The 13068-nt window shown below is 43.4% G+C and overlaps 1 protein-coding gene across 1 annotated transcript in view; it reads right to left on the bottom strand.

Moving 5' to 3' along the window:
• The window catches only part of EIF2B4 (eukaryotic translation initiation factor 2B subunit delta), a 102124-nt gene that overhangs the window by 26475 nt on the left and 62581 nt on the right, over positions 1 to 13068 (bottom strand). Inside the window, exons 6-8 of the mRNA XM_069233581.1 lie at positions 6943 to 7034; positions 1738 to 1852; positions 1063 to 1139 (exon numbers count right to left, since the gene is read on the bottom strand). Of these exons, the coding sequence (XP_069089682.1) occupies positions 1063 to 1139; positions 1738 to 1852; positions 6943 to 7034 (284 nt within the window). The remainder of the gene's footprint in view (positions 1 to 1062; positions 1140 to 1737; positions 1853 to 6942; positions 7035 to 13068) is intronic.

The following is a 13068-nucleotide window of genomic DNA, read 5'->3' as shown; positions in this document are numbered from 1 at the left end:
TTTCAGAAAGGCACAACAGAGTTTGAGATGTTTGTTTTTCATTTGCTGAGACCAATGGCTCATACGTTCATGTCCAGGGAGGCTGGACCTTGTGAGAAAGCAAGCAGTGATTGGGCTCATACAGTCAGCCAAAAGTAACTGAGCTGCTCTTCTTAGAGATCCTGCAATTGACATTCTTTGGGGAATACAGCTTCACAGCCCCAGCTACCACACACTTTCAGGAAAGTATTCCTAACTTTCAAAATCCAAAATTCCCTGCCCCCTTCTGAAAAACCTTTGGACAATCCTAAAAATCAGAATTTCTACCATCATCTGCCATTTACAAGAGCTGGTTGATCTTCAATCCTGTTACCTCACTGCTTGTTTTTGATCTGTTTAGGAGAAGTTATTCCTCAGAGTTGTTAATTATTATCATTACTTATAAAGTTTAGTTATTAGCCAAATTAGTCAATGTAGCCGTAGCATGCAACAGGGAAATAGAATGTCTAACAAACAGGGATTTTCTGTATTAGAGCCACTGCTACAGTCCTAGCACAAGTTCCTCCATCAATGATTATTACTTGTTTGACATGAGCAGCTTCGTTGCTGAGGAACACAGAGGTATGGATGTGGGGCAAATGGGGTCCAATACAACCAAGTAATACTTTAGGGTATGGGTCACATTGCTCAGACAGCAACACAACAGTGTTGTGCATACACAATTGTATTGCGTTGCACCTCATGCTTTGAAGTAAAAAGGTGCAACACAAGATGGAAAAAGAAAAGATATCTCGATGAAGGTAACTATTAGTGTAGAATTTCTTGGTGTACACTTGGCCTTTCAATAGACCTCAATGGAAAAGTATTTTATTGTAGCACCTGAGACCCTTCTGAAACACAATCAAGATCCCATCTTCTGCCGTAGTTCTGACAATTATGCCCCATATCTACACCTAGTAGGTGTGCATAGGTTCATTAGGGACTGGCTCCGAAGCACAGCGCTTGGAACACTTTGGGTCATGAGCAGTGTCCACTGTACCCGACTGCTTCCCAACTCCTCTCAGCAGATCCCTGGACACTTACCTGATAGAGGGTTTTAGTTTGTTCACCAGGTCACGGGAGAGCTCTTCGTTGGGTGGGGTGGAGTAGTCACGAATGACCTAATATATAAACAAGGAAACAGATTAGAATACAGTCTCTGCCATGTAATTCCAAGCATGGGGTAGGATTTGTTTATTTTCAGTGATTTTATACAATATGAACAAGACCCAATGGGTGGCAGAGCACTTTTCATATGAGCAGTGTCTTGCAAGTATCAAACCATAAAAATGAAATGAGTCAAAACATTGCAATGCAATAATCACATATCAGAGTTGGTTACAAAAGTGCACTCTGTCATGGGCCAGTGAGGGAGAGACGAACACTAGCAAAAACAAAAGGTTTGGAGGCAAATAATTATGGAAATGGGTCATCACATACACCACAATAATTTAGTAGGCAGGAACTATGGCATGAAACGTTTTAAACTTTAACTAGTTGTTAACAGTACAGTTAAATCAAAGACACCACAAAGACCAAAAGGTGGTTGTACGTTCTGGTACAAAGTCCATAATGCCAATCACTATATTCCTATGAACGATGGCCCCCGGTGAAATAAAACATTCCTTTAAAGGTAGTGACCAGGAACACAGAGGTGGATTAAATTGTTTGTTCCACTAGCCCAGAATGAAAGATGGAAGCTCTTGCTTCATTATATACCTGTTTGAATGCATGTAGTAGAGCTATACAGCGGGAGTTGGACCCTGTGATGATGCCGTTTGAGTACTGCAGCCCAAGCCTTACCACGGATGGATGAATGACTGTCGCAGGAATGCTGGTGAAAGACGGGGACAATTGTTAGCAACTCAGTAGAACAAATACTAGCAATGGCACGGACAGGCTACACAGAGGCTTTAACACACTTCTCTTCTGATGGAGTAGCAAAGCACTGAAAGGTGGGGTAAAAGGATCTGATGAAAGACCCAAAGAACAATAAACAAACAAGTTAATACATTTGTAACACACACACACACAACCTAGCATACAGGTCCCTTGGTGCAGGTATTTCTGAGCTTCTATAAAGCTATACTTGGAAAGCATTTTTAAAGCTGGTGAAGGTTAACAACAGTGTGAAATGTTGGGCCAAAGGCTTCCACAAGATGAGACCCACAAACCCCAGCTCTCTGTACTGAAGCGATATCGTTTTGTAATAGGAGCACAAAGATGGCTCTGGTAGATTCTTGTAGGATTATTTATTTTTCATTTAGTGTGATTTACATAACACAACAAACATTTCAGTCCAGTCTCTCTGTGCTAATGTCCCCTGCAGGCCTAAACAAGACATGCTAGTTCACGAATTGAAAAGTCAAGTTAAGGGTTTTCCTCAACATAAGCATTTCTTATGCGTCTCAGATTTCAACCGGTATTGAGTTCTACAGTTTGAGCCCCTGTACCCTAAAGGAAAGACCTCCCCAATGGGTCCACTTGAAGAGAGGTACAAACATCATCATTTTGTTGCTTGATCTTAGCACAACTAACCCATTATATCTGAAACTGGTAACTCTAGGGGTGTCATGGAGGTTGGGAAGTGGGAGATAGGAGACGGGGTGTGGAGAGGGACGATCTCTCCATGAAGACATTAAACATTTTGCAAGTGGATTTGAAGAGAAATCTCTTCCTAACAGGTACCCAATGAAGCTATCATAGGTGGCTAGAGACTAAATCAAACCTCCTCATTCCAAAGATGGACCTGACCAGGGAATTCTGGATCCTTTGGAGATGTTCAATTAAGGTTTTAAGGATGCCATACAGAGCACGTCCTTTAATCTACTCTGGCACGGACCCAGGCATTAGCTGCCATGACTCTGTGAGAAAAGGATAGAAATTCAAAGTCTCTTTTGGTTAGCCATGTTTGATGAGAGCATATTTGAGTTCCTAGGGAGATCTGGGCATTAAATAAAGTTTGATATAAAACAAGAGGCTCAGATTTCTGGCCTTGGGCACTGGGGAAGGGTATCACCCTTGGGTGGAGGGCCAAAGACAGCTGTTGCACAGACTGAGTTATGGAAGATGGGTAGAGGTTTGGAACGACTGATCTGGAGCTATGGAAGCCCCATACAACTCGCAATGAAGTTCATGGTTGGGTGAAGTCCGGTTTTGGGGTTTTGGGGACCATTAAGCAAGTTGATTATAAGTTGTGCATCATCAGCGTAGGAGACTTTTAGTACTAGCCAGCCTAAGCTGCTTAGCCAGCGGGGCCATGCATAGATTAAATAGGAGTGGGGGGACACACTACTTAACATGGGAGGAGAAGGTGAAGGCAGCCTGTTGGATGGATTGGAGTCCACCTGTAAAACATGAGGAGATACATGTATGGGCCATGTCCTTAATACCAAATGGGTTGAGACATTGTGGAGAATCCCATGTACAATGGTGTTCAATGCTGCAAAGAGGTTTAGAGTAGCAAGATTCCTGCACCTTCTCTATCAGGGTGTGCAAATCGTTCGCAGCTGAGAAATAACCAGCTTGGTCAAGCTGCCAGCTCTGAACCCTGCTTGGTTACAGCTCACAATGTTGTCAGATCCTGCAAATTGTTACATTTGTCTAGTCATGATGTCTCAAGTATTTGTGGCGAGAAGGACCAACAACCTGCTAAGCTGTCTGTGTCTAGGCCAGGTTTCATAGCAGAGGCCTCACAATAGCCTGTTTTAATTTGGTGGGTACAATCCTGTCAACTGAAGCAATGAGTATTTGAGTGAACCGTGGGGCAAGATCCATCCCACTGGATTGGGGGGCACGTCGTAGGAGGACCCTGATATTTTACTTGTCTTGAGGAGCTTGATGTGAGATTCTATAGACATTGGCATAAAACTCATCAAGAGTGGTAATACAACTTTTGTCTGTATTTGTAAGGATAGGTGTCCCCAAGGGCAGGGTAATGGTGGAATGATGCAACAAAGTGTATTTCTTATGTTAGGGATTTTCTCCTGAAAAAAAGAAGAAGATCAGAGACGTTCCATAAGTTGTCAAGTGGGAACAAGGTTCTCCTTCCCTGGATGGAGATTATCCATGGCTCCGATTGTTTGATAAGTGCCCTGCAGTTATCTGCAGAAACTAGAAGTTTTTGGAAGTGGAAGGATCTTTTTTCTTTCAGATGTTTATATTAAAAAACCTGTCTGCAATATTCAGCCTTTGCCTGAGGGTTGTAAGATTGCCTCCAAGCTTGTAGGCGGAAGAGGGAAATCTGCTTCACCAAGCAGGATGAAGCTGGGTTTTTTATATGCTGTAAACCCCCAACAGCTCAGCTTAACGCAGATATGATCCTTGCCCCAGAACCAGTGCGTTGCTCGTCTTACCTGGCCGATATGATCACAGCTGCCCAGCTCTGGGACGAGTGTAAAAGCCAAATCTTGAGCCCTTTCTCAGAAATCAATTTGCAATGCTGTCAAACCCGAATAAAGACTGTTGAAATCCCTGTGGTTTTATGGGTGGAAGACGGCACTGTGAGTAGAAGCTTGACTTCCGCCAGATAGTGAAAACGGCTTCCTACAACCTTTCCTAACTGGGCAATCAAAGTCTTCATAAAAAAATAAGCTAACGTTTTTTTTAACCCTATTGGAAGCTACTCATTGTTGATCAATGAGGTTAGGCAGGGGTATAGTGGGGGTTTAGCACACAGGTCCAGTTATGAACTGGGCAGAGGAAAATCTGACCAGTAAATTTGGTTTGAGAAAGGACTGCTGTGCAGGGCCCCCGTCTGACCCTCGCCCAAGACATGAGAGGACTATATAGTGCTCCCCTGGGCCAGACAACATCCTCCGATTCCATCACCAGCCATCTCCACCACCCTGCACCAACTGCCTTGCAGACATTTACCACCCGCCCTTAACAGGTGGTAAACGTCTGCATTAATTCTGCTGCTGTTTGCAATTCCATAGGAAATCCTGGTCCATGCAGTTATTCCCAATTCTTTGGGATTGAGGTCTTAATAGGCAGCTACATCACAGAAATACCAATTACAAAAAACAGACATTCTGGACACCTGGAATTTCCACACATATCTCCATCTAACTTGTAATTGAGGCCCCAAGCCAAGAGCTCCCTAAGGCGACAACGAGGATGCCTTTAGTCTTGCAACCAAGAAACTATAACTGATGGGTGTACATGCAATTTCCAATCCTTTACCGTCAGTTCTGGAGATTAATCACTGAGGTAACATCCTGGAGAAACAGAGACTTGCATATCACCTCTGCACAACTATCCCCTCACCAGAGTGTCCTTAAATAATAAACTGGTGGATGGGAGGGCAAGGGAATATGCAACGACATGTGACAAAATAAACCCTGGAGAAACCCACAGAATTTAGCAGGTTTTAGGAACAGTCTGAGAAGATTCTGCGTGGGGGAAGTTAACATTATGGCGTATTATTATTTTTGTCCACCCATTAATAAGTCCTTTTCATTTAAAAAGCACGAGCTGTGTGGACCATGATAAAGTTAGGAGGCCTTTAAAGAGAGAACCGACAGAGTACCATAAAGAGAAACCATAAAAATAGGCTTATATCAAGGCACACCGACTATTTCTGACAGTTTGCGTTGCAGAATTTAGCAATGATGTTTGGCCACTGGTCAAATTTGTCAGATGCGTACATTGAAAGGTTTAAATTGTCTTAAGTCTTTAGACACCTGCTTTGGGGTTTTGCAACAAGCTACAGTGTTCATTTATTAATATATGTTGACCTTTTTGTAGGCTTATGATGTTATGACACATTAATGGTGCTCGTGATTTACTCAGACACTACATATGACAGTGGTTCACAGATAACGCTGTGTGATATGCCTCTCTGCAACCCGTTAATATGTGAAAAAATATGGAGTATGCATTGTGCTTATATTCTACGTTTTACATGGGTAATTCATAAAATGCTTACCCGTTGCCTAAGGGCACACTTCACATTTCAATGTAAAACCATGTTATTTTGCCACTCCATCCATGTACATCCTTGCAACTGGGAGAACGTTCGGTCATTCATTTACTCAATAAATAAATAAATGTTGTAAAGCGAGCTAGGGTTTTTCCTCTCCACTATAAAAACCCACAGTTTTAGCAACTTAGGGAAAGGAACACAGGATGCTGGCATGACGTGCGCTCCGCCCAAGAACTCTGCATGCTGGCAAGAGACTGGCTGTACTCTCTGACTAGCTGGAGGAAAGGTGTGGGGGGGGGGGTTGGGATTACCGTCTCGAAAGTGGCATCAAATATACAATATAATTGTACTCCCCTCTGCCTACAATGTTATGGATGTATTTATCACCTTTCTAATCACCCGATGGTTTAATTATACATTACTATAACTGTCTTTTCCAATGCTCTAGGTTATGTAACAAAGTTTAACTATACATTTCTGCTATATCTTTACTTCTCAGATTCCAAAGCCCCATTGTATGAGTGTCACTGCAAGTGCTTTTGGTGGGTCCAAAGTAGTATCAGTGCTGACCCAGGTACTGTGACAGACCCTAAGCAGGGCCTGAGACTCCTGGCTATATTCCTCAGCTCTGCAACTATTTTTGCTAGGGCAGTGGGAGTAATTGCCAACCGATCTGTGCCTGAACTTTCCAACATAGCCAGGCATTAAAAGATCTACTAACGCAACACTGCTGCCTGCTTCAAACCTTCCCCGTTTTTCTAATCCACACCAATGTGCCCTCAGGCCCAGCCACGGAGTGGTAATGTAGCAAAAAGCACAGTGGCGATGCGAATATACTTATAAGCACCCACTGGTACCTCCCTCTCTCATGTGTTAAGCAATTTGGTTTTTGGGACTTCTGCTCACGTGCAAACCATGATTCTGGGGTAAGCTCTGTAGGTTGCCACACCAGCGACAACAAGAACACATCAGCGACGTGTACGATTAGTCATACGCACCTCATCTGCTGAGTCAGAGGGATCTTCCGGCTGTACTGATGCAGGTGGGAGAAGAGGTTGACCTTTGTTCCATAATCTGGCCTCAAAGGGACCTGGAAGGAAAAGGTCAGGACAAAGCATTGGTTAGATCATGAGGTGCACAATGCTATGAAAATGTAAACTACACATAACCACTTGTTAGGCCATCACAGCAAGCAAATTAAAATTTTACAAAAGCTGTGCTTCCCCCACAAGATGAGCGTTACCCACTCTGTGTAACACTAGTTTGGTCAAAGGCTGGAGTGACCCAACACAGAATGGGAAGGCATCATTTTATTTGCAAAGAAGTCCCTGGATGAGCGACAAACACAACTTACACAAACACAAATCTCTTAAAAGCTACAGCTAGGAAGCATTTCACAAAGTGCAACATGCAAACCTTTATTGCGTGGACATGCTTAAAGCAACTGTTCAACACAGCCTGCAAGAGATAGAAAAAGTTTAAGTGAGCAATTATGTGGTGGGTGAGGGAGGGGCTTAGTTATGAATGTTAAGGTGACATTCTAGATCAAAAGAATGGCTCAACGGTCCTCATGGCACAAGGATCCTCAGTGACAAGATGGACATATCCTGAATCCGTAACCAACAAGTCACACTAGCTGTTTAGTGACCTGCTTCTCTTAATTCTGACTTCACGAACCTCCACAACCAGGACTTCCTGGCAGAAACATATTACACACAGGACCAGATGACAAAGCATCCATCCATCCACCCATCCATCCATCCGGCTGCTCAGAGTTCAAGCACGGTTGGGTGATCATCTATTCTCATGACGCAAGCTGGGTCAAGCCACTGGTTTACGGACCCAAACAGGGCATCAGATTACAAATAAAACTCAGTGACTCTCCATAAAATGTCACCTATGGCCCGGCAAACCCTGCACCATAATCCTAACCAGGATCAGTAATGGTGTTAAATTTCGACCACAGCTCGAGGACACTGCCAAACACTTACAGAGCTCAGCAGTGTATACAAATACCAAACAAAGCAAATGTCGCCAAATTTCAAACAGCTGAAAGATGCAGTTAAATTCCACATACTGTCTAGTGAGGCAGGAAAATTCCAAAGATACTGATGTTTCAAATTCCAAACACAGCTCAGTAAGCTTCACAAATTTCACTTACCGTAAGAACAAGCCGCTATAGTCCAAAAAAAAGTAAATACATTTTTCAAAAAAGAATACGTATAAAAACATGTGATGCTGCCAAATATCAAAAGGGGTGCGGTCTTATCACAATTTCTTAACATTTCTCCGTCGTCTTATTTTGCCCCAAACAGTGCTCCGTGATCCAGTCAGATTTCAAGCATAGCTGTGTCACACCAGGAAGTTTTAAAGAGGGCTCAGCGATACTCCAACCATGGCTTGGAGGTGAGTCAATGTAAAACAATACCTTTGCACCGCCTCAAGATTTCACACACAGCTCAGCCAATGTGTCAAATGTCAAAGCTGGCTCAGTGGAACCCCATGACTGCGGCGAGCTCCGAGTCCACATACAGCTGGACTCCACAGACAGTGCAACAGCGCAGGCAGATTTCTAACAAAACCTATCAAGAAAGAGATTCAATTAGAGGTGCAGAGACAGGCTGCATATGCGGCTCCGAGACACTAGTTGCAGATTCCAAACGTAGCTTAGTAAAGCCACTACATGTTTAAGGCGGCTCAGAACATTATTGCAACTCGGCGTGTCCACTATGCTTTAAATAACCACTAGTGCTGCTCAAGTTCAACCCCAGTATTGGCACTAGCTTAGCTGCAGAGTAGGCTCACCAAGAGCATCGCATTACTAACACATGCACAACGCCACTGACACAAACAAGGGTGAGAACAGGGAGGCAAGAAAACACAGACCCCTGAAATCCACCTCCTAGTGGCAGCTTGGTAATCACTGGATTTTAAGAGACTAATACTTTGTTGTTTAAAAAAAACAGCTTTCCTCCTGTATTAGTACCATTGTTGGGCAGATGCTGCAAGATGTCAGACAAGCCCCAGTGATTTGTTTACAAACACAGTCCTGTTATCCACACACCACCCCTCTTTCCAAACACTGCTTAGTGACACATAGATGTCAAATACTGATCAGTGGTCCGTCGTGTCGAGCACAGCTCACTGATGAAAATAGCCACAACTTCAATAAAAAATCCATGTTAACAGTGGCTCAGCCACCCTCGGATCCAAACCGAGACCAGCAACAGATACCAACGAGCTCAGTGACAGCCAGATAAATACAGATGTGACTCAAACACCACACAGGCCTAAAGAGTGTTTAAAGTACCAGGCACAACTCCATAAACCCTACAGTCCAAACACAACTTGGGCGTCATACATTTCTATCTAGGCATTATAAACAAAAATGGCCCAGTGAGGAAGCTCGGACCAAAAAGCCCTCAATGATACTGAGAAACGATAACTCAGTCACACTGATCATGAACAAACGCCAATCACAAACTCCAGGGCAGCCTCTACCTTCAAGGTGTCAGGGAAGGATTACAACTGAACCGAGTATTAATTTCAACTATGGTTTGAGTGCAGATGACAATTTAGTCGAGGTGTATTCCACATAATTGTTTCTGTATATTTATGCATTCAGCTGTCTCAATAACGATTCCTATGAACTGGGCACCAACACCCATCACAGGAGAAATACAGACAAAAAGGTGAAAGAGACGAAGAAAAGTGTTTCACTCATAAGAGCTGGAGGTGTGACAGGGCTTGACACCCAAATAAAACAAGCACGTTTCTTTCGGGATCCCTCAACTGGGGGCTTGACACTCAGAAAAGAGGGTCTCTGGGTTGTTTAAGAGGGTGCAAGAGGAGATAAGTTCATCCATGTTGGACAGAGGGCCTCTGCCCTGGTATAGGGCCAAAACCATCACCTGCGCGCCTGGCTCCCCGAGTGCGGCCCGTTAAGCTTCCCCTTATCAAGAGAATGCACTGCTGCTCATTGCCCTGCACACACTGCTGTGGGTACCACAGTAAGCCAGTGAAATGAAAGACACCAATAAGAGTGTGAGGAACAATGCAGTGCCAGGTGCTGATGGATGGAGGAGTTTGTTTTGGACAATGGGTGGCCTTTTGGGTTGTAGACGTCTACAGGGAGAAATAATGACATTAGTAAACAAAGCCAAAGAAGGATGGTTCACACGAAAAGAGGCAGACATTTTGAATACAGCAAATACAAGAATCCCTCACCTTTATAGATTAATCCACAATTTATAAACAAAGAGCTTACTCCCCTGGCTGACCCATAGCCTCAGGAATCAACTCAGTTTTGGAATCGCTATCAACAATTTGTCGACTGGTTCTTAAAACCTCCAGTCACTGAAATTAAGTCCTATGTTAAGGATACAAAGCACCTGCTGAACATCATAGTGGAGTTAGACTATGATCCCAACACAGAATGAATGCGGTGTCTGGAAGTCGGGGTATTATAACAGCATCCCTCAAGAGGAAAGACTTAAGAGTGAGAGAGAACCTCCTGATGAAAAGAGAACGGGCCTACAACACCCTAATCAACTGGATTATGCAACTGGCGAGATTGGCCGCAACAAAGAATTATTTTGCTTTTGAGGGCATGATCTATCTACAACAGCATGGCACGTCAATGGGAAGATGTTTCGCCCCCAGTGCGGCCTTCCGGTATGTACTCTGGTTCGAACACCATATCTGGACGAATAACCCCTTTGGACAGGAATTACGGTGATGGCATTGTTACCCAGACTGCGTGTTCATCATCTGGCAAGGCAACGAACATAAGACCATTCAGTTTCTGCAGTGGTTGAATAACCAAAATAGGTTCCAGAGATTCACCATGATCTTAAGTCCCAGTGAGGCGGCATTTTTAGACGTAATCAGAGGAAACAGTGGTAAACCATCAACAAAATTTTACATGAAACCTACGGGCAGGAATAGCCTTTAACACTTCGACAGTGCACAACTTACTAGGAGACAATAAGAAGGAAGAAGAAGAAAGACTTCATTTGTGTGAGCACTAGAGCAATGCTTCTAACCAAGTGAAGAAAGTTAACATGCAACCAGTTATCCTTTGAGAAATCCCTTTTTCATTTGAAAGAAACAGGAGTCTCAGGGACATTCTAGTTCACACAAGACCAAGACAAACCAAGAAAACAAAAAACATTCCCCACAATCAGAATACCCTATGGGACCTTCCTAGGGTTACAGGCATTACCCTTGCAGACGGTGTTCTGTGTGCCCTTTGACGGACCACACAAAAGTCCTAAATCTAGGCCTGACCACTCCATGGGAACAGAAATCACACAAATTAAAACTTTAATGGTATGATTTATTTGATTGTCTATGCAAACTGCGTTATATAGGGATGACATCAACAGATGTTAAAACATCCGTTGCTAGCGATCCTCAACATAACTGACAGCAAAATACATAGAGGAAACGCACAAAGATCCAGCTATCGACTGGGCTATCATAGAGAAAATAATTCTCGGCTACAACAAGGACCTTACTTGAGCGGGAACAACAATGGGTAAATAAACTGAGAACCCACAAATTTAGGCTGAACGATGATATCCCACTGAACCAACTAAATTTGCTGTCATAATGACATTAATACCAGGTCTACCCACACCATCATCAGTATTACCTACCACCATTCTATTCCTGAAACTAATATATTGAGTCCTTATAGTGTAATCAAAGGTGGCTCAACGTTAGTAAATAAAAGGTTTTTTAGCCCACCCTATCCTGCAGAAACTTGTGTTTTACAGATATCTGCCATATATACATGGCATTTGAACAGAGACTTTTGTCCACACCACAAGCCCCTTGAGATTGTAGTAAACTGTATGACGAGTTACATCGGACTCTTAGCTTTTGACTATTTTTTATTTTATTCCTTACTTTATGTCACATGAACTCCGGCCATATATCATCATATCATGGAACCGGGGAGCACTCAGCTTTCCCCCACAAGACAACGTTACAGGTCTTGACATGGATTTGACACTGGTTATGGTGGTTAGAATTCGCCTTCTTTCCTAATGCCATTTATCACAATGCCTGCCCTTACAAGTGACAGTGGGCTCATTAGGCCACTGCTCTCCAAAACACCTGGTGACTACATTATACATAACAAGAGCCATGGCCGTATACCATGTTACATCCAAGAAAACAACCTCCTAATCCATGCCTGTGTTACTACAAGTGCCAGAATCATTTGGGTGGTGATGCTTATTCTACAACCCCGCCCCATCCGCGCCCTAACTTGCAGGGGCCAGAAAACTACAGTCCCCATGAGCCTTAAGCAGCGTACCTGGCCATGGTATCATCACGTTGCTGCATGCACCCGCAGAGTTTCAACATTCAGCTGGCGAGGAATACGTATACCAGGACTTCACCACCAGTTTGGTGAGGAGCCATAAGAAAAGCAAGTCTCCAGGTAGGTGTTTTGCTGGCATCTACCATTAAGAAGTAAATGGTTGAAATGGGGACTTTAACCATTTTGATACTGAAAATTGAACCGCTAAAGTCACTTCCACTACTCCGACTACCTTCCTTTTATATATATATATATATATATATATATATATATATAAAAAAAAAATTATAAAAAAAAACAGTGTAACCGGCACCTTCCTAGTGTGGTGCTTTCAACACAGATGACCCCAGTGAGGGACTAAAGGGGCGCGCCTCCCCTCACCCCCAAGTGGTAATATAGGACTCCCTAGATGGGTAAGTCCCGGGTATGGGTAACACGCCCAACCTCTTGATCGGACAGGTTTTTTCACTCCCCACTTTTGCTGTTTCCTCCCGGCACACAGGATCTCGACCATATCGTTTATAGAGAGATTAATCTGAAAGCGTGAATGCAAGCAATATTTTGTCTTTTGTCGAGTTGTGGTTTCGACCCAGAGTGCGATGCAACTAGAAAGCCACAAGAGTGCTGCTTGTTCATGGGCTACATGTTGGAAACATCACCCTCACTACAATTATTATAAATGCTTTGTTTCTAATGTTGGGATTTCAGAGAGAATTACAGCAATCTAGGTGAGTTGATGCATGCATTCATACATGCATGCTGTCTGTCGCGTCTAAACAGTAGGATAGATTTA

This window comes from Pleurodeles waltl, chromosome 5 (genome assembly GCF_031143425.1).
Source record: "Pleurodeles waltl isolate 20211129_DDA chromosome 5, aPleWal1.hap1.20221129, whole genome shotgun sequence".
In the NCBI taxonomy this organism is placed as follows: Eukaryota; Metazoa; Chordata; class Amphibia; order Caudata; family Salamandridae; genus Pleurodeles; species Pleurodeles waltl.
This window is presented reverse-complemented; position numbering and strand designations above follow the sequence as displayed.